The following is a 19,932-nucleotide window of genomic DNA, read 5'->3' as shown; positions in this document are numbered from 1 at the left end:
ATGATCTTTAGGTTTGTTTTATGCTTTTTTTCCCTTTCAGTTAATGGAAAAACTAATGCCTAACAAAGTGAGGATTAAAAAAGAACCAAGACAAAGTTCCTGGCATAATGCCTAGAACATGATGGAGGTTAAGGGAATATTGCTAATACATGATGTTTTGTTCAGAAGTCCTAACTTAGTGGAGTCTAATCATAACTTTAATTTTTTTCCTGGAAATATTCATCTCTCAGTGTTGCTTAGTAACTAAAATGGCTTATTAAATTATCCTGCTTACTGACCACTACCTCCTCCTCTTGTATTTTACTCATTTACCTTCATTGACCAGATGGCAATTGAAATCTTCACCTTTTCATCACTGAAAGAAAAAGGGAGGGCCTAGATTTTCTCCTTTTACTCTGAACACTCTTACTAGATAATTTCATAATCAACTAAGTGACAAAGCCAGGCAACTTTTATCTCTGTATGTATTTCAAATGTGCCAGCTTTGCTCCACGTCTACTGCTAGCTACCACTTTAGTCTAAGCCTACCATGTTTTTACTGATTACTAAAACAGGCTCTTGAGTAATCTCCTATCAACTTCTGTTGTCTCTTTCTAATAAAATCACACATTACAAGTCAGTTTGTTCTTTTGAAAACTCAAATGTTCTCATGTCATTTGCAAGTTTAAAATCTTGCTGTTGCTTCATGTGCTCCAGCACTGTAGCTTGCTAATCTCTGCTCTGTTGTAGGAAACAAGAAGAGGGTGAGGGAGACAGAAAAAAAAATACACACACATATACATGCAGAGAGAGAGAGAGAGAGAGAGAGGAGTGGGAGAGAGAGGAGAAAGAGGGAGTTATCTTCTTATTCAAGTTGCTACAAATATATATTTTAGGCTTTAAAAAAATAATTTAGGCTTTTTTATTTGTTTGTTTCCTAATACTTTTATCACTGCACTTATAGTCAAGAGCAAAAATTCTAGTGTGGCTTCAAAGGTGCTGGATGAGCTGTCTGACTTCTGCCTACCTTCTAGTTTCCCTTTTTACCTCCCTTCCTTTCACCATATACTAACTCTTATGGACTTTCTTCAGTTCTTCAAAGATGCTGAACTCCTTTCTGCCTGAGATCCTCACACCTTGTCTTTGCTCCTCTGACCCTATCTGATTAACAACTATTGATTCTTCAGATTTTAGCCCTGGGTCATCCATCTCAAGCAGTTTGTTCCCTACCACCACCACCACTACCACTACCACTCTGTATAATGTTATCAGGTTTCACTGTGAAATGGTTTGATGTCACTTGATTATTGTCCTTTTTGTGGTGAAACAATTTTACATTAAAAATATATATGAAGTATAAAATATTATTACAAATCATTATATACCCCCAATCCAGTTTAAGAAATACAACTGTACTAATACCATTTAGTAAGACACGGTGGTCAACTGGAGATTCTATTTTCTAGCCTCTTGTGCAGCTGGTTGTAGTCATGTGATTACATACAGTTTTACAGCAGTTGTACATTTCTCTAAACAATATGTTATTTAGTTTTACATGTCTGTGAATATTGTTAAAATGTTGCCATGTTTTCTGTGATCTTTCATTTTTTGCTTTTGTACTCAATATTATGTTTTTGAGATATTTCTGTGTTAACAGGAAGACACTGTTTCATTCATTTCCCATTTATTTCCTACGTAAGTTCAGTTTAATGGAATTATGATATTCTAGGTCATTACTATGCCTGTATGCATTGTTTTATTTGTGGACACTTGGCTTATTTCTAGTTATACATACACAGACACCCATATGTTATGTATATATGTACATACTGATGTGTTTGTGGTTTGTGTAGATATGCAGATTAGAAATATTGCTGTCATGAATATTACAGTAAAGTAGAATGATTTTCAACCCAATCTTGCATGAGGGTTCAATTGTGACTAAATAGTTTCACAGAAAACTTTTTTTCTTCCATTTAGAGTCAAGACTAACACAGATTATTCTTTGACACTTCCCTTTGAGGGGACCTTTTCTAAGATGATAAAATTGCAATCATTTGATTTGGAAAATCTGTTATTAATTAGATGTCTCACTGAGAGGGGAATTGGCTTATTGACTGTTGTAAATATCTAATCTGGTTCATTTTGTAGTTAGCATTGTAATTCCACTTGACATTTTGAAGCCAATTGATATTGTATAAGCAGCCTGTTGGCCATACCTACCAAATTTCTGTAGAGATTGTCTGAAAACTCTGGCTGTTTTCAAGTTTAAATATATTTAAAATTACTCCTTGCTGGAGTAATAATTACATTTTCAAATGTAATTTACAAAGATTCTATGTAGGTCAGAAAATTTAACACACGAAGATATGATCTTAACTTTTTGCAGTAACAATGAAATGCGCCTTGTTCAGCCACAAGTTTTTAAAAAGTGTCCTTTTTGATATTATTCTGGGTGTTTTAAAATCTACTTTTAGTGATTCAAGTCTATAGTAATGTAGCAAATTTTATTTTCAGTATTCTTTCAAGTATGTAGCAAAAGGTGAATGCTTTTTTTTTTTAAAAGTAACATTCGATTAGACTTTTGCGGTGAATTAAACACCCCATTTGCTGGTCATTAAAGCATCCCAGAGTGGTGTGGGAATTTTGGAGGTGGGGTAATTAAAGTCCGTGAAAGACTTGGAGTGAAGTCTCAGATGGGCAGGAATTATAATACCTGTTACTCTATGTGAAAGTCGATAAAAAGCAGCAGTCCCGAACACTGATTGAAGTCACTAAGAGACTTGGTTCTGTGTGTGGAAAGAAGAGGGACTTGAGACCAATCTGACTTCACATAATGACTCTACTCCTGTTACTAGATGTGTGACCATCTAATGTGTTATTAGACCTTCAGTTTTCTCATCTGTAAATGGAGAATAATAATACTTATTTCATAGGATATTTATGAGGATCAATTTTAATAATAAATTTGGAAGATCTAGAACAGAGCCTGGCACACAGTAGGCATCAACAACAGTCATATGGCTTCCATGACATAGCAACTAAACCAAATTATTTTTATGAAGGAGAGATATCAAAGAGCTTTTATAACAGTAGAGAGATTTTATGATGAAGCTTGAATAAACAGATTTTAATGTTTTTATATTTTGCAATAATTGTGACATAGATTCAATTTATTTAGGATGAAATTGTATGCTGACCATTTGATCAAATAATGACTAAATATTTCTTAATGTAACATAACCACTTTATTTTTCTTGAACAGTAGCCCTTTAGAAAGAAAATAATATAGCTAGATCCTTACTTTTTTTTACTAAAATATAGTGCAATTGGATTAAAAATTTAAATGTTAAAACTTTTTAAAGTAAGGGCAAATTATATTGGAAGAAACTTGCATATATTTTTGTGTGACAACAGTTTGGCTATGCAGGGCATAATGTCTAGACACCAGAAGTAGAAGGATAAGTCTGACTAAAACCAGTGGCAAATCCATACAGGTCTGCAGCAAATTCAATGCTTGCCTTCTTGGAGGAAAGAATTCAGCCAAGGGGCAGAAGTAGGTTTAAGGCAGAGGGAAAGACCAAGGCAAGTTTTAAGATTGAGAGTTTATTAAAATGTTTTAGAGCAGGAATGAAAGGAAGCAATGTACACTTGGAAGTGGGCCAAGCACGTGACTTGAGAGATCCAAGTTCCCTGTTCAGCCCTTGACTTGGGGTTTTACACATTGGCATGGTTCTAGGGTTTCCAGTTCTCTTTTCTTGATTCTTCTCTTGAGGTGGGCTGTCCACATGCACAGTGGCCTGCCAGCACTAGGGAGGGGCTGTATGCACAGTGTGTTTACTGAAGCTGTGCACACGTTCACTTGAGGTGCTTTCCCTTACCAGTAGTGCATTCCCAGAGGAAGGTTATATACCGGTTAAACAATACCATTTTGCCTCTTAGTGTGCATGCTTGAGCCCACTCTTTCAATGCGTAAGATCACCAGCTCAGGTGTTTTCTATCTATCAGGAGACTATCTTTTGCTAGCGCTGGCTGTGGCCAATTATCATTTCAGAGAGACGGTTTAGCAACCACCAGACCATCAACTAATGTTTGCTTGACATTTCTGGGGAGGTGGTCCTCTCCTGCACTGTTCATGTCTGACTAACTACATACTCTAACATGACAACAGATACTTTAAAATTTGTAAACTGCATAAACAAATTCCAAAGTCAAGCAACAAATTGGGAACATTTTTGGTGGCACATATGATGAGAAAATGGCCATTACTCTCGTATACAAAGAGCTATTGCAAATAAATTTAAAAACACTACTTTGATTCTAAAATTGACAAAAATGAATAGACCAGAAATATCAATACAAATGAACAATAAATATTTAAAGCATGCTCATCCATACTCATGATTTTTATAATATAAATTAATATGGCATTTTTCAACTATCCAAATATTGGCCAATATTCATTTGATAGTTTATAGTTTTGGTATGTGTGTGGTGAAGCAGGCACATCTATTCACTTGCTGGTACTGTAAATTGCTAGAATGAAATTTGGAATATGTATACCAAAATTTAAAATGTACATACCACTGCCAGTAATTTATTTACTGAATAAACTCAAAGCTGTATGCATTTAAGAGTTTTCTTTGCAGGATTGGCCACACAGATTTTGACAAAAAATCTTAGATAAATCTGAATCTTCATGATAGTGAAATAGTAAAATTAATAAGGTTAGTTATAATCTTAACATAGTATGCTATTAGCCATTTAAAAAATAGGAGAGAACTATAATATGCAAATATGGAACGATTTACAAGTATTTTAATGTGAAAAAAGTAGTAAGTAAACAGTTTTCACTGTAAACTTACATTTATGCAGAGAAAAAATAATTATAAATGTGGATATAGGGTGCATATTAGAAATTTTTCTGGAAAGAATGTTTTTAAATGTTGAGAGTAGAATTAGGGATTTCAGTGTGGAATAGCAGGAAGAAAGGAGTAATACCCATTAATGATTTCCTGAACTATTTGAAAGTTCTTCTATGTTCATGTATATTTTACTTTAATTTTTAAAAATTAATGCAGTCAATATGATGATAAAAATATATAAATCATAAAGGACTAAAATTAAATTAAATGTCATTAGGATCCAGCAGATTATTTTAGGTATTGGAAAACATGTACAATATGCTCTTGAAAGGGAACTGTCAAAATGACATTCTTGAGGTGAAATGATGCATGCATGTGTGTCTAATGAGTTTTATTTTCCCCCAGACAAAGTCAAAGGAAGATCAAGAGCAGGGACCCACTTTGACTCAGCCCGGAGACGGAGTCGAGCAGTCCTTTATCACATCTCTGGGCACCTGCAAAGAAGAGAAAAGAACAAACTGAAAATAAATAACGTAGGTGGTATGTGTGTACAGGATGAATGCTAGTGTTTCCCCTGGTGGCAATGTTTGACTCGCTAAAGAAAGGCCTCAATTACCCATTTATTGGCTTGCCTAGATTTTTTTTCCACTTTGGTTTGTGCTTTTCTATAAAGAACAAACTGGAAAAGGTCAGCAGTCATGAGGCATTTCTATAATAAAAGTGCTTAATCATAGTGTTATCACAGCATAGAGATTAGAATATTATTGCAGTGAAGTACAATATGGTACTAGGGACACTGCAAATGGGGACACACTGGTTACATTTTATGAAACAAAAATGATGCAGCAAGTCATATTACACATTCATAGTTTATTGGTTAAAATTTCTCAAATTTAATTTTAGTTCCATCTGCTTTGCATGTTATCTAGTTCTACAAATGCTTTTATCCAGGAGGAACATGACCAAATCAAAGTCATTACTCCATGAAAAAACTTACATTTTATATAAAACACAGTTGAAAATTTCACAGTAAAACACTGGATTAACAATTGCATACCATACATTAAACAATTTTGGAAAGTCACACTTTTAGTAAATTACAATAGAGTTGCTTTCTGAAATATGGTGTCTTATCTGTCAAAGCCACAACAAATAACTATGCCTGTATAAGGTGATTATTTCCCATTTTACATGACATATATCTTCCAGGATTTCACACTGAATTTTGTAATTGGTTCTTAGCACTAAGAGACTTCACTGAGAAACCTAGAACAATGTCTATTTAGTTGTAGATACTCAAAGTTTTAAAATCATGTTAATGTCATTAATTTGCCATATGGAATCATCAGAACATGTATGGGGGGTTGTGTGACCATAGGTGGCAGATTAAATACCAGCATCTAACTTGCCAATGACAAGAAAAAGTCACATGAAACAACCAGATCTATTCTGGAATCGATTTAAGATCCAGAAGTTCTGGGAGTTAAGGACAGAGGGGGGATCCTTTGGCATTTCATTTTTAACATAGCAAGCTCAAGGACTACCTAATCCGACATACACATGCTTTGATAAAACAGGACCATTCATCAGACATACAAAGTATTCATTTCTCTGATTGTAGTGAACAAAGAAAGATGTATGAACCCAGGGCGAAGAGCGAGATCTGACATGAAAGTGCTGCAAGCCTGGCTCTATTTCAGTGCAACTTTCTGGAAGCCAAAACAAGATGTTTTGAATCATTTGTCCTCCAAGGACCATCAACCATGTCCGTGCTGGTCTGCCATGTACCACTGTGGAGGGTCACGCTTTGATTATTTTTTTTGGTCCTAATTCAATATAAAGTTTCTCTAAGGATAACTGTGCCTTAGTGTTATATTGATTTCCTGGGAATCCAGGGAGAGGCTTGAAACAGTGCACACCACTTGATCTATGGATCCTTCCACTGGTGCCTATTTACATCCCCTTTCAGTTACCAAGTCAGCCTTAGTGACATAAGCAAGTTATAGGAAGAAACAAAGGTAACCGCATCTGGGCTTGATTCCATGCAAATCAACCAGCAAAGCACCTAAACAAATATTATCCACAGATTCTGTAAGGCTGAAAGCTGACACTATCTAGCTTTTAGTGGAGAATTTAAACATAGCAAGTATTAGTGAGCTTTAAAATGCATTTGCTGGGCATGCTATTTTTCCCTTTAGATTCAACAAAGTACAAAGCAGTACTTAAAAATCTGATTTCAAAAAAACTATAACTCCCACTACTTAGCTAATTTGCTTAATTGCCATTTATTTAAGAAATACAAACATCGGAGTAGAGCATTAAAATAATACATAGTAATTTAAGATGCCTAACAGCACAGTGACTCTAATACTACAGGTAATATCTTATTCCTGAAGCAAAGTATGGAATCAGGACTTGCCCTGTTCACCTGTTCACCATCTCCTTTCAAGGATAACAGAGTAGAATGGTTAAATGGCAGATAGAAGGAAGGCAGAAGGGAGAAGAGGAAATGACTTGTATAGTTTATTGAATAAACAATAAATTTTCTGGAAATTCTGGCTGTAATAACATTTGCACACACAAAAAATAATTCTTAACATTTTATAGCCCTTTGCTATTTACAAGTTCCTTTTACTTACATCGTATTATTTGATTTTTACAGCAAGCCAGTACTAGGTCTGATTTTCATTAGTCCCATTTTAATGATGGAAAAAAAAACCAACTTATTAGAAGCAAACCTTTAATCTTCTAATTCAAAGCCACTGTGCTTCTGACTCTTACCTTGCTGCTTCTCAGATTCAGTTCTGTGGAACAGGAATATATGCTTCAGCCATAGTCAAATGAACTCATCAGGTCATTAGCAGGTTTGGGAATCAGGATGCAACATATTTTAGTCTGGCTCTAACTTTGCCTGGTATACCTTGAAAAAGGTGTTTTCAAATTCTGCCTTCCTTGATTTGTTATTCTGTCAATCAAATGAGAATGATATGATGCAAATGTTTTCGACACAAAGAAATATTAAAGATCACACTAGAGCCTTGGAAACTTGAAAGGAGAGTGCTACAAATGCATTTTTCTGTCGGGGACAGTGGTGATCATCAAAGGCATACACTGGGTTTAGATCACTCACTGAAGTGACTGTAGAAACATTTTCACATTCTCTTGCGCATTCAGATGATAGTTTCAAAGGCACTATTGCAAAAATAGATTAGGAAACAATTACCTTAATTAGGCACTGGAGTTAACTAGTATGTTTCAATAACTCATAGGTTAGAGGTTAAACATCTAAAACACCATTGGTACTAAAGAAATATGCTTGAAGATTAATAAATAAGATAAACTTAACGTTTAGACTAGGCAAACTCCATGTTTGACAGTTATAAATAACATGTCTTTCCCCCTACTTCCTGCTAAAAAGCATAATTTTACAATTGTGTACCATTTTTTTTACAATTTTAAGAATTTTTTTCATTCAAAAGGATTTTGATAAAACATTACAAAAGCTGGTAGAAAAAGAGAAGCATCTATTTTTTTCACTCAGGTGATTATGTAAAGATGTTTGCAGGATTTGACAACATTTCAAAATTTAAATCTAATCTCAGATGAATTGAATTCTCAGTATCTTTTAAAAATATTTTTAAAATATGTTCTAAGTAGCTTACAAAATGAAACCATGTGATTTGTTTTCTGATTTGTACAGAAAACTAATATATTGCTGAACTTTTGTGACAGAATCACTAATGCTTCATATAATCAGCATAATCAAAGACAAAAACAAAAACTTCACTTTTGAGTTTTCCCAAATCATTACCCTAGATATGGATGTTCCCTCAAAAAACGTAAAATTTTAATTTCTGTAATGTGATAGAAAAAACTTATGTGGATAGAAAATGAGATATTTCCCATGGCTTCTGATAATTCTTTATTGTAGTAAATATTCAGGGAAAATTTGGATTAGAACCAGTCATGTTATTACAACTTGAAGTGTTTATCAGTGGTGAGAAGATTAATGGTTATAGACCTTAATTCCCTCTTCCAATGTAACAGCCTGAATTTTTATGAGAAGCCCAACGGGGCTACTTCATCTCCCCTTCTCTGTTTTATGCCAAAGTCTACCTTTGGAACTGGTTTCTTGAAACCAGAGAATGAGGCAAAGGAGACAGGACACATATGAGGGAATTGTATGAAACATAGATGCAGTGGCAGTGGGCATCTAAGGACCATCTGGAAGTAGTTTAACAGTGACCCACCACGAAGTACTGACATTATGAGATGCCTGTGTGGGTTGAGTGAGAATATTAACAGGAAGTAGAAACATGGGTTGAAAATACCTACCAAAGAGAAATGCCAGACAGGGGTGCGTTAATATTAAGGTAGCAAAACTATTCAATCACTGACAGTCACCACTTAGAGCTAAATGTTCCTGATCTTTCTGAACCTTTCTTGAATCCTCAGGTACTTCAGGATCCCTGAACACATCACATTAATCTGCCCTTCCCTCAATGAGTGAGACAAGAACACAACATTGTGACCTACAAGTAATATGTATTCTGGAATTTATAACTGCTCTGTTAATTCAACTAAACTTTCAAATATAAGTTTCCATTACCTATCTGGTATTTCCCATTAATTGAGGTCAAAGCCAGGTCTGCAAGTATCTGGTCACAGGCTTGTCAAATTTCCACACATGCTATTGTTGGGCCTCCCTTTGTCTTCTAGCAACAAGGGAATTGTTCATCAATTTGAACTGCATTCAAAGTGAAGTGCTTTTGCAGTTATCAAAAGCTCCAGCTATTCTGCATTTAATCAGCTGCACAGTGAACATTGGCTTTCTCCTCCCATGACTTGACTAATAACTCTTAAGTAACTGTTTCTTACTTTACCATCTGAACAATGTCTGGCCCATGTCAGAGTGCATCTGTGCCAGTCAAGGTAATGAGATTTGGGTTCCCAACTTCACCAACAGCCACAATGCAAAAAATGAAAGTAGTTAGCATGACTTGGCTATATTTGGAAAGAAATGTAAACTGTTTACAATATAATATTGGTCATATATCTATTCTTTTTGGAAAGAAAAGTACCATTGCTGTCATCATTAAAATATCAGGTCAAATATAGTCTTTAGATAATGACTGTCATCAGAAATCTACAAGTATACAGAATGTTCTTATGACAATAGGAATGTAAATATAGCTTTGTGTTTATAATGTGTTTAGGATTACATGTAACTGAATGTTTTTTGATGACATTTTAGGTTAATGGTCTTTTTTATTTTTTAATGAACAAAATCTGGGTTACTCACTTAGCTTCATGACTAAACTCTGCATATTCCTGTTCCTTATAACAAAGATCTCTGCTCAGTTTTAGATGTTTAGATGCTTTGCATCACCAACTTTTAAAAGTCACTTGTAAGATATTGCATTGTGTAGTGAATGATCCTACTCACAAAAGTGTGTGTTTCAAGCTATGTAATCCTTGTTTCTAATGTTGTGTTTCTCCTTTCTCTCCTTTTTGTCTTCATCCACAGAATGTTTTTGTAGATAAACCAGCATTTCCGGAGTATAAAGTTTCTGATGCAAAAAAGTCCAAATTCATACTTTTGCATTTTAGCACTTTTAAAGCTGGCTGGGACTGGCTTATTTTGTTGGCAACGTTTTATGTTGCTGTGACTGTACCTTACAACGTTTGCTTTATTGGCAATGACGACCTGTCCACAACTCGGAGCACAACCGTCAGTGACATTGCAGTGGAGATTCTTTTCATTATAGGTAAGAACAAACAGCTGCTTTCCTAGGATATTTGCATATGAGAAGTGAAGTGTGTTCCAGATTTTTCTGACATGAATTTGAACTAAGATCCATTTGCATGGGCATGATTCAGCCTCTGATGCAAATTTTGGAGAAGCACATACTGTATTTGGATTTCTGAAAATTGCCTCTTCCAACTTTTCCTGTCCCTTTATTCAAACAGATCTAAACTGATCTCCTGTGTTTCTATACTTATTTCATCCAAAATGGGCTAAAAAAGATTTAACAGCTGTTTTGTTTGTACTCTCACATCCTTCATGATCTCAAACTTGTAGGGTCAGAGATGGGGTTTGACAAAAACCCACCAGTGGTGTTGTGACAGTGGTCCACTCCTTGACGTGTTCTTTCTCCATGCCCTTCCATGCCCTTTCAGCATGTTGATGGTTTCAATAAATGACCTGGTTGCAGAAACAAAGGGTTACATAAGCCTTGCGGTAAATCTGGAGAAGCAGTGAGTATCTGATTTTAATTAAAGAAAAGGCCCCAAAGGATGTTTGTTAAGATAATTTATCACTAGAATATTGTGTACTTCAGTTGAAGCTGCATCTGTGCCAATCTTGTAAGCCTTTTCCTATTTTCCTGTCCCTTAAATCTTCATCTTGTTTAGACGAAAGCCTAGCTCTGGCTTGCTCATTCTAGGACAGATTCCGGGTCTTTAAGTCACAGATTGAGTCCCTGTTGATTTATTGACTGTCATTAGCAGCTGATACCTGCTTCTTTTCTTGGTCATGGTGATAGAGGGCTATATTCTTACTGTAAAGATGAGAGGATGTTTGGAAACATTTTCAAGCAGGTAGGTGAACAAAGGAGTGAGAAATGGATCTTAAAATTTTAAAGAAAAATAAATCAGTGAGGCACATCAAAACCTTGGTTCAATGGTGGTAGTAGCCGGTTTTTTTTTTAGTTTTTTTGGTTTTTTCTCAGTGAAGCTGTTAAATCTTTGAGGCTAGAGTGCGTTTTCTGGTTGAATGTCAACACGTTTGCTTTGGATGAGTTTGTATGCTGTTGGTATGGCCTGGCATCGTTATTCACATTGTGTCTACTGGGCACACCCTTCAGAGCCTTGATAGGACCTCTGCTGTCACCCCAGAAGTGGTAGCTGTAGTGTGTTTAGGCCACTAGATGGCAATGTTGTCTGGTTAGGCAGATGGCAATTTTATTTTTAATTTTTTTATTTTAAAATATAGCTATCCTTTATTAGAAAGATGTAACCATAAAGGGATCTATTAAATAATGGTTAAATGGAAAATAACATTCCAGTTTGAACAAGAATTTAAAATGAAAATGGTAGACAGATTGGGTGTGTCTGTGGTTTTGTGTCCTTTTACTTTGCCAACATTTGACGTTTCCTCCCACCCACCGCTGATGCACACATAAATTAGCATCCTAAAAACACTCTCCATGACCTGGTCAAAGTTCTCAAGAACTTGGGCAGTCACTCAACATGTCTAAGCCTTCATTTTTTGTAGTCGTGATTTCATAGGGTTTTGTGAAATAATAGATGTAAGTATCTGCTTAACAAATACTTCATCATCTTATTATTGTTATTTACAACTTTGTTATTAGGTCGAGTTATATCTTGAACTTTCCTTTCCATTCTTCCTGGTTCTTAGATATTTGAAATTCTTTGGCCTTAGAAGCCACTTCTGTTACCACATGTTCATTAGCAGATGATGACTTACTTACTCCCATAAAAACTCATACCTTTGACGGAGGTATTTTAAAAGTTTTTGTTTATTTGTTTTAAGGCTGCTTTTCTCTACTAAACCAATGGAGACTCATTTGCTCCCCTGATAGCAACCCCTAAATTCTTCTGTGTTTTTTATTACTGTCATTTCTGCTGTGCTTCAGGCAGCAAGATGGTTCTCCCAGTAGGCAATACCCATCCCTTACTGGCTACATGCAAAGGAATGAAAACCCATTCCAATTTTTTTGCAGTTTACCTTCTGCAAAGAATCATTTAGGATTTGAAATTTTGGTCTGCAAGCAGTTCTAGTGTGACTCCTGCCTGAAATCTCTTGTTGACCAACTTATTTTTATAAGCAGTAAAAACTTTCCTATTCTTTCCTGCTGTTATCTGCCTGCTCTTTCTTTTAAATGAGTTTAAGCATATCTACAATTTATTATAGCATATTTAGAAAAATGGCTTAAATTAATATTTCTCTGTTTCCCTAAACCTTTATTCTGTCAAATATTTCAAAAAGGTGGCCTAAAAGTGATCATTGAGAAATAAGTTAAAATACTGGGGACAAAATAGTCGCCTGTAATATTGTATCTTTACAATGTGAAGGTAGTGTTCATACCATTTAATATTTATTAAATTACTGCAGACTTAAACTTCCCTGTCTGACAGCTTTGAAGAGAGTAGTGGTTCTCCTAGCATGGAGTTTGAGATCTGAGAACAGAAAGACTGCCTCCTCAAGTGGGTCCCTCACCCCTGAGTAGCTTAACTGGGAGATACTTCCCAGTAGGGGCCAACTGACACCTCATACAGCTGGGTGCCCCTCTGAGATGAAGCTTCCAGAGGAAGGATCAGGCAGCAACATTTGCTGTTCTGCAGTATTGCTGTTCTGCAGCCTCCGCTGGTGATACCCAGGCAAACAGGGTCTGGAGTGGACCTCCAGCAAACACCAACAGACCTGCAGCTGAGGGTCCTGACTGTTAGAAGGAAAACTAATAAACAGAAAGGACATCCACACCAAAACCCCATCTGCACGTCACCATCATCAGAGACCAAAGGTAAATAAAACCACAAAGATGGGGAGAAACCAGAGCAGAAAAGCTGAAAATTCTAAAATCAGAGCACCTCTTCTCCTCCAAAGGAACACAGCTCCTCGCCAGCAATGGAACAAAGCTGGATGGAGAATGACTTTGACGAGTTGAGAGAAGAAGGCTTCAGACAATCGGTAATAACAAACATCTCCAAGCTGAAGGAGGATGTTCGAACCCATCGCAAAGAAGCTAAAAACCTTGAAAAAAGATTAGATGAATGGCTAACTAGAATAAACAGCATAGAGAAGACCTTAAATGACCTGATGGAGCTGAAAACCATGGCACGAGAACTATATGACGCATGCACAAGCTTCATTAGCCAATTTGATCAAGTGGAAGGAACAGTATCAGTGATTGAAGATCAAATGAATGAAATAAAGCAAGAAGAGAAATTTAGAGAAAAAAGATTAAAAAGAAATGAACAAAGCCTCCAAGAAACATGGGACTATGTGAAAAGACCAAATCAACATCTGATTGGTGTACCTGAAAGTGACAGGGAGAATGGAACCAAGTTGGAAAATGCTTTTCAGGATATTATCCAGGAGAACTTTCCCAACCTAGCAAGGCAGGCCAACATTCAAATTCAGGAAATACAGAGAATGCCACAAACGTACTCCTCAAGAAGAGCAACTCCAAGACACATAATTGTCAGATTCACCAAAGTTGAAATGAAGGAAAAAATATTAAAGGCAACCAGAGAGAAAGGTCGGGTTACCCACAAAGGGAAGCCCATCAGACTAACAGCGGATCTCTTGGCAGAAACTCTACAAGCCAGAAGAGAGTGGGGACCAATATTCAACATTCTTAAAGAAAAGAATTTTCAACCCAGAATTTTATATCCGGCCAAACTAAGCTTCATAAGTGAAGGAGAAATAAAATCCTTTACAGACAAGCAAATGCTGAGAGATTTTGTCACCACCAGGCCTGCCTTAAAAGAGCTCCTGAAGAAAGCACTAAACGTGGAAAGGAACAAGCAGTACCAGCCACTACAAAAATATGCCAAATTGTAAAGACCATCGAGGCTAGGAAGAAACTGCGTCAACTAACGAGCAAAACAACCAGCTAACATCATAATGACAGGATCAAATTCACACATAACAATATTAACCTTAAATGTAAATGGGCTAAATGCTCCAATTAAAAGACACAGACTGGCAAATTGGATAAAGAGTCAAGACCCATCAGTGTGCTGTATTCAGGAGACCCATCTCACGTTCAGAGACACACATAGACACAAAATAAAGGGATGGAGGAAGACCTACCAAGCAAATGGAAAACAAAAAAAAGCAAGGGTTGGTATCTTAGTCTCTGATAAAACAGACTTTAGATCAAAAGAGACAAAGAAGGCCATTACATAATGGTAAAGGGATCAATTCAACAAGAAGAGCTAACTGTCCTGAATATATATGCACCCAATACAGGAGCATACAGATTCACAAAGTAAGTCCTTAGAGACATACAAAGAGACCTAGACTCCCACACAATAATAATGGGAGACTTTAACACTGCACTGTCAATATTAGACAGATCAACAAGACAGAAAGTTAACAAGGATATCCAGGAATTGAACTCAGCTCTGCACCAAGCGGACCTAATAGACATCTACAGAACTCTCCACCCCAAATCAACAGAATATACATTACTCTCAGCACCACATTGCAGTTATACCAAAATTGACCACATAGTTGGAAGTAAAGCACTCCTCAGCAAATGCAAAAGAACAGAAATTATAACAAACTGTCTCTCAGACCACAGTGCAATCAAACTAGAACTCAGGATTAAGAACCTCACTCAAAACCGCTCAACTACATGGAAACTGAACAACCTGCTCCTGAATGACTACTGGATACATAACGAAATGAAGGCAGAAATAAAGATGTTCTTTGAAACCAACGAGAACAAAGACACAACATACCAGAATCTCTGGGACACATTTAAAGCAGTGTGTAGAGGGAAATTTATAGCACTAAATGCCCACAAAAGAAAGCAGGAAAGATCTAAAATTGACATCCTAACATCACAATTAAAAGAACTAGAGAAGCAAGAGCAAACACACTCAAAAGCTAGCAGAAGACAAGAAATAGCAGATCAGAGCAGAGCTAAAGGAGACAGAGACACAAAAAAAACCATCAAAAAATCAATGAATCCAGAGCTGTTTTTTTTTAAAAAGATCAACAAAATTGATAGACCACTAGCAAGACTAATAAAGAAGAAAAGAGAGAAGAATCGAATAGACGCAATAAAAATGATAAAGAGGATACCATCAGAGAATACTATAAACACCTTTACTCAAATAAACTAGAAAATCTAGAAGAAATGGATAAATTCCTCGACGCATACACCCTCCCAAGGCTAAACCAGGAAGAAGTTGAATCCCTGAATAGACCAATAACAGGCTATGAAATTGAGGCAATAATTAATAGCCTATCAACCAAAAAAAAGTCCAGGACCAGACGGATTCACAGCCGAATTCTACCAGAAGTACAAAGAGGAGCTGGTACCATTCCTTCTGAAACTATTCGAATCAATAGCAAAAGAGGGAATCCTCCCTTACTCATTTTATGAGGTCAGCATCATCCTGATATCAAAGCCTGGCAGAGACACAACAAAAAAAGAGAATTTCAGACCAATATCCCTGATGAACATCAATGCAGAAATCCTCAATAAAATACTGGCAAACCAAATCCAGCAGCACATCAAAAAGCTTATCCACCACAATCAAGTTGGCTTCATCCCTCGGATGCAAGGCTGGTTCAACATACGCAAATCAATAAACATAATCCATCATATAAACAGAACCAAAGACAAAAACCACGTGATTATCTCAGTAGATGCAGAAAAGGCCTTTGACAAAATTCAACAGCCCTTCATGCTAACAACTCTCAATAAACTAGGTATTGATGGGACGTATCTCAAAATAATAAGCACTATTTATGACAAACCCACAGCCAATATCATACTGAATGGGCAACCACTGGAAGCATTCCCTTTGAAAACTAGCACAAGACAAGGATGCCCTCTCTCACCACTCCTATTCAACATAGTGATGGAAGTTCTGGCCAGGGCAATCAGGCAGGAGAAGGAAATAAAGGGTATTCAATTAGGAAAAGAGAAAGTAAAATTATCTCTGTGTGCAGGTGACATGATTATATATTTAGAAAACCCCATCGTCTCAGCCCAAAATCTCCTTAAGCTGATAAGCAACTTCAGCAAAGTCTCAGAATACAAAATCAATGTGCAGAAATCACAAGCATTCCTATACACCAATAACAGACAAACAGAGTGAAATCATGAGTGAACTCCCATTCACAATGGCTTCAAAGAATAAAATACCTAGGAATCCAACTTACAAGGGATGTGAAAGACCTCTTCAAGGAGAACTACAAACCACTGCTCATCAAAATAAAAGAGGACACAAACAAATGGAAGAACATTCCATGCTCATGGATAGGAAGAATCAATATTGTGAAAATGGCCTTACCGCCCAAGGTAATTTATAGATTCAATGCCATCCCCGTCAAGCTACCAATGACTTTCTTCACAGAATTGGAAAAAACTACTTTAAAGTCCATATGGAACCAAAAAAGAGCCCACATTGCCAAGTCAATCCTAAGCCAAAAGAACAAAGCTGGAGGTATCCCGCTACCTGACCTCAAACTATACTACAAGGCTACAGTAACCAAAACAGCGTGGTACTAGTACCAAAACAGATATATAGACCAATGGAACAGAACAGAGCCCTCAGAAATAATACCACACATCTACAACCATCTGATCTTTGACAAACTTGAGAAAAACAAGAAATGGGGAAAGGATTCCCTATTTAATAAATGGTGCTGGGAAAACTGGCTAGCCATGTGTAGAAAGCTGAAACTGGATCCCTTCCTTACACCTTTACAAAAATTAATTCAAGATGGATTAAAGATTTAAATGTTTGACCTAAAACCATAAAAACCCTAGAAGAAAACCTAGGCAATACTATTCAGGACATAGGCATGGGCAAGGACTTCATGTCTAAAATACCAAAAGCAATGGCAACAAAACCAAAATTGACAAATGGGATCTCATTAAACTAAAGAGCTTCTGCACAGCAAAAGAAACTACCATCAGAGTGAACAGGCAACCTACAGAATGGGAGAAAATTTTTACAATCTGCCCATCTGGCAAGGGGCTAATATCCAGAATTTACAAGAAACTTAAACAAATTTACAAGAAAAAAATCAAACAACCCCATCAAAAAGTGGGCAAAGGATATGAACAGACACTTCTCAAAAGAAGACATTTATGCAGCCAACAGATACATGAAAAAATGCTCATCATCACTAGCCATCAGAGACATGCAAATCAAAACCACAATGAGGTACCATCTCACACCAGTTAGAATGGCGATCATTAAAAAGTCAGGAAACAACAGGCGCTAGAGAGGATGTGGAGAAAAAGAAACACTTTTACACTGTTGATGGGACTGTAAACTAATTCACCCATTGTGGAAGACAGTATGGTGATTCCTCAAGGATCTAGAAGTAGAAATAACATTTGACCCAGTGATCCCATTACTGGGTATATACCCAAAGGATTATAAATCATGCTGCTATAAAGACACATGCACACATATGTTTATTGCAGTACTATTCACAATAGCAAAGACTTGGAACCAACCCAAATGTCCATCAATGATAGACTGGATTAAGAAAATGTGGCACATATACACCATGGAATACTATGCAGCCATAAAAAAGGATGAGTTCATGTCCTTTGTAGGGACATGGATGGAGCTGGAAACCATCATTCTAAGCAAACTATTGCAAGGACAGAAAACCAAACACCTCGTGTTCTCACTCATAGGTGGGAATTGAACAATGAGAACACTTGGACACAGGGTGGGGAACATCACACACCAGGGCCTGTCGTGCAGTGGGATTAGGTGGGAGGGATAGCATTAGGAGATATACCTAATGTAAATGACGAGTTAATGGGTGCAGCACACCAACATGGCACATGTATACATATGTAACAAACCTGCACATTGTGCACATGTACCCTAGAACTTAAAGTATAATAAAAAATATATATATATATATTTACCAAATCAATATGTGTGGTAAAATTTACATGTATATTTAACATACTGTTTATTTTCTATTTCTGGAGTAGTATTATTAATTTGGCATCTTATAATCAATTCGGGTACAATTGTTAAAAAGTAGTACAAAAAGGGTCTGGGAAGGAAAGGTGTTCATAGAACTACAAGATGATGTTTTAAAAAATATTTTGGTATTCATGTCAACTCCATACAAAAGTATAAGGCAATATGATTATTTTAAATTGAGAAATAATTCAGATGTTTCATGAAGAGAGGACCCACAGTCAAATTTGGGAGATGATATATCTCTTTTGGAGAGTCACAATACACTTTGGCACTGTAGGTCTTCTAAGAAATTTAATGATAAAGAAATTTATTTAAATATGATTAATCGAGCATCTCTCAAATTTATTTTTACCTGAGAACTCATTCTTCCCCAGACCACTTAGTAATGCTCTTTTGGGGAGATAGACTCAAAAACATTCTTCCCGTATAGATTCACCATAAAGAAAGTATCTGATTGTAATTATGCTAGTCAAAACTTAAATATGAATGGTGAATCTCTACTAGGTTGTACTCTTACTCTTAAATTAAATTATTTTGTAAGCCACATTAATTATTTGGGATCAACATGGTGCAAGGTTGCCTATTAGTTACAAAGTTTGGCTATATAGTTACCTTTAGTTTGAAAATCATCCTATATAATTAAGCTGCTGATTCAAAGCCTTATAGAAACTTAAAATGAGAAGTGACTGAATAGCAATTAATCAAATCCAATCTTTCTTACACCACAGTTGGAGAACTGTGCATTAGTGATTTGCCTAAGGCCCTATAACTAACTGATGGCAGACTCAGGCCTTCTGGTTGCTGGATCAGGTTTTTTGCTTGAGTTTACAGTCAATATGATACTATTTTCTGAAAAAATTTCACTCAACTTGCTTTTCTTTATTTATGGCAATGAGGCAGAAAATGAGAAAAAGAAAGACCACCTCCTTTTCTTTCTTCCATGAATATGGAAATTAATAGTTTGAATTTGTAATCTTGGTGGTGAAAACTGCTGTGTATCCATAGGTTCAACAGTTATCTCTCCCATTTTCTTACTGAAAAATTAAAAAAAAGCAATTTTATGTAGGCAGCCAGTATGCCCAGATTCAGGGAATAAATTATGACTGTTCTAAACCAGTGCTAATTTCATTCCCTTTATCTCACTTCCTGGTGTGAAGATCAGTATGTGACCAAGTCTCTCCAACAGGATATAAAGAGATTGTTTTGGTGGGAAGAGGGGAGCTTCTTGGAAATAATTCTTTTCCCTGATAAAAAAAGAAACACATGTAAGGGAAAAATATTTGCATCCCCATTCCTTCATTTCCACTGGGATGTGTAGATAGAAGGAGATGATGTTTGAAACCACTGCAGCTGTCTTGTT

The 19,932-nt window shown here is 36.3% G+C and overlaps 1 protein-coding gene across 1 annotated transcript in view; it reads left to right on the top strand.

The window, feature by feature from the left end:
- KCNH8 (potassium voltage-gated channel subfamily H member 8) overlaps window positions 1-19,932 on the top strand; it is a 394,745-nt gene that overhangs the window by 199,023 nt on the left and 175,790 nt on the right. Inside the window, exons 4-5 of the mRNA XM_054483001.1 lie at window positions 5,250-5,377; window positions 10,372-10,612. Of these exons, the coding sequence (XP_054338976.1) occupies window positions 5,250-5,377; window positions 10,372-10,612 (369 nt within the window). The remainder of the gene's footprint in view (window positions 1-5,249; window positions 5,378-10,371; window positions 10,613-19,932) is intronic.

Source organism: Pongo pygmaeus, chromosome 2 (assembly GCF_028885625.2).
Source record: "Pongo pygmaeus isolate AG05252 chromosome 2, NHGRI_mPonPyg2-v2.0_pri, whole genome shotgun sequence".
In the NCBI taxonomy this organism is placed as follows: Eukaryota; Metazoa; Chordata; class Mammalia; order Primates; family Hominidae; genus Pongo; species Pongo pygmaeus.
The sequence above is the reverse complement of the archived record's forward strand: the minus strand, read 5'-3'. Positions and strand labels throughout refer to the sequence as shown.